The following is a 2,333-nucleotide window of genomic DNA, read 5'->3' as shown; positions in this document are numbered from 1 at the left end:
CGGTGGCCGCGGCCCCCCCCGAAGGGGCGATGTCCAACGGCGTGTACGTGCCGCCCAGTGCGGCCAACGGGGATGTGAAGCCGGTGGTCTCGTCCACGCCGCTGGTGGATTTCCTCATGCAGCTGGAGGATTACACCCCCACGGTACGTGGGACGGACAGACGGACACGCCGGGTGGGCTGGGGAAGAAACAGGTTACACCGGGTGTGGTGAGACAGTGGCCCAGGTTGCCCAGGGAAGCTGAGGATCCCCCATCAGTGGAAGTGTTTAAGGCCAGCCTGGATGGGGCTTGGAGCAATGTGCTCTAGTGGGAGGTGTCCCTGCCCATGGCAGGGGGGTTGGAACTGGATGATCTTCAAGGTCCCTTCCAGCCCAACCCATTCTGTGATCCAGCTGGGGTACAGGGAACTGCCCTGTGTGAGGATGGCCAAAGGGGTGACTTTACAGGGCTACTGGTCATCACAGGATAAGGGGCTCAAACTGGAAGAGGGAAGATTTAGATTAGAAATTAGGAAGCTCTTCACTGAGAGGCTGGTGAGAACGGCTAGCTGTGGGTACCCCATCATTGGCAGTGTTCAAGCCCAGGCTGGATGGAGCTTTGAGCAACTTGATGTAGTGGAAGATGTCCCTGCCCATGGCAGGGGGGTTGGATCAAGAGGAGCTTTAAGGTCCCATCCAGCCTGAGCCATTCTGGGATCCGATGAGTGGCTGCTGCAGGGCAGCAGAGCTCCTACAGCTTCTCTCCCATGCAGATCCCAGATGCCGTCACGGGGTATTACCTGAACCGTGCAGGATTTGAGGCCTCTGACCCACGCATGTAAGTGGCCTAGCGTGGCCCTGAAGACCCTGCACAGGGTCTGACAGCCGGAGTGCCATGGAACCCCGCGTCCCCGCAGTGCTCGGTGCTGCACAGCTGACCCTGTCCCTCCTCTCCTCAGCATCCGCCTGATCTCGCTGGCTGCCCAGAAGTTCATTTCTGACATCGCCAACGATGCGCTGCAGCACTGCAAGATGAAGGGAACAGCCTCGGGCAGCTCCCGCAACAAGAGCAAGGTGCAAGGGGCATGGCTCTGCTGCCCAGACAGGGGGGTGTCCTCTCCTGGGGCTGGGTGCGGGCTCTCGAGCGTGGAAAGGCTTAAACCTGCCGGGCTGTGCTCCTGAAGGGTCACAGCCAGGGCTGTGCTGGCGCAAAGAGGAGAAATGAGGTGGGCAGAGGAACTAGTAGGGTGTGGTTTGATGGCTTCAGGTGAACGTGTGAGGAGCTGCAGCCCGTGAGCCCGAGGGCCACCGAGCCCCATGTCCCCCTCTGACCCCACTGCCACCAGGCGAGAAATGTCAGCAGGGAGCAAACACATGGCGGTAGCTCCTGGGACTCGCAGCACAGTAGGGGTTGGAAAGGGCTTCTGGAGTTCCTCTTGTCTAGCCCCCCCATCGTCAGCTGTTTGTGGTCTGGGGCCTCGTGTGGGTGATGGAATTTATCTCTGTGGTGTTGAGTAATGCCAGGTGCCCTCCGTCCACGGGGCAGCCCGGGGCACACGGGACAGACGGGCAGTGCCTGAGCACCAGTCACTGCCCCGCGTGCTGCTGTGCCCGTACGGGGAAATCCCGACCCTGCGGGGTTCTGAGGAGCCCAGCAGCTGAGGCTGCCACCGACGCTCCTCCCATCCCTTCAGGATAAGAAGTACACGCTGACCATGGAAGACCTGACGCCGGCACTGGCAGAATACGGCATCAATGTGAAAAAGCCGCACTACTTCACGTGAAGATGGAGGGGGTGGCGCTGGGGACTTTTTTAGGGTCGCTTCTGTGCCATTAAACAGCTGGGTGGGTTTTTTGTGGAAAAGTGTCTCTGTGGCTTGTCTCCTGCCACGTTGTAGGTGAAACCGCCCTGGAGCTGCCCCACACGGGCCTCTGCCCTCCCTGCACTGGCAGCTGGTACAGAGGGATTGGGTGCTGGGCTTGCACCCTGCAGATTGTAGTTCCCGTTTCCCATTCTCTGGAAGGCTCAACCCTGCCCTGCGTCTGGCAAGTGGGCACAGTGGGAAGGGAAATTCTTGACACTGAGGGTGTTGAGCCCCTGGCCCAGGTTGTCCAGAGAGGTGGTCGCTGCCCCATCCCTGGAACCATTCCAGGGGAGGTTGCCTGGGGCTCTGAGCAACCTGCTCTAGTTGCAGATGTCCCTGCTCCCTGCAGGGGGGTTGGACTGCATGACCTTAAAAGGTCACTTACCACCCAAACCAGTCCATGCCCCCTCCCAAGTGTTCCGTCATCTCTCAGGGTGCCCATCACCTGCCCGCTCTCCTTGTGCACGGCCCAGAGGAGTTTTGGCAGGTC

The 2,333-nt window shown here is 60.3% G+C and overlaps 1 protein-coding gene across 1 annotated transcript; it reads left to right on the top strand.

Annotated features, from left to right (window-relative positions):
- Positions 1 to 7: 7 nt before the first annotated feature.
- On the top strand, positions 8 to 1,834 carry TAF10 (TAF10 RNA polymerase II, TATA box binding protein (TBP)-associated factor, 30kDa). Its single transcript, XM_008945321.1, has 4 exons — positions 8 to 143; positions 752 to 816; positions 938 to 1,052; positions 1,673 to 1,834. Exons 1-4 carry the CDS (start codon positions 30 to 32, stop codon positions 1,760 to 1,762), a joined length of 384 nt encoding a protein of 127 aa, XP_008943569.1. The 5' UTR covers positions 8 to 29; the 3' UTR covers positions 1,763 to 1,834.
- Positions 1,835 to 2,333: the final 499 nt, after the last annotated feature.

This window comes from Merops nubicus, unplaced genomic scaffold (genome assembly GCF_000691845.1).
Source record: "Merops nubicus isolate BGI_N331 unplaced genomic scaffold, ASM69184v1 scaffold30808, whole genome shotgun sequence".
Taxonomy (NCBI): Eukaryota; Metazoa; Chordata; class Aves; order Coraciiformes; family Meropidae; genus Merops; species Merops nubicus.
Note: the sequence above shows the minus strand (reverse complement) of the source record. Positions and strands in the feature narration are given on the sequence as shown.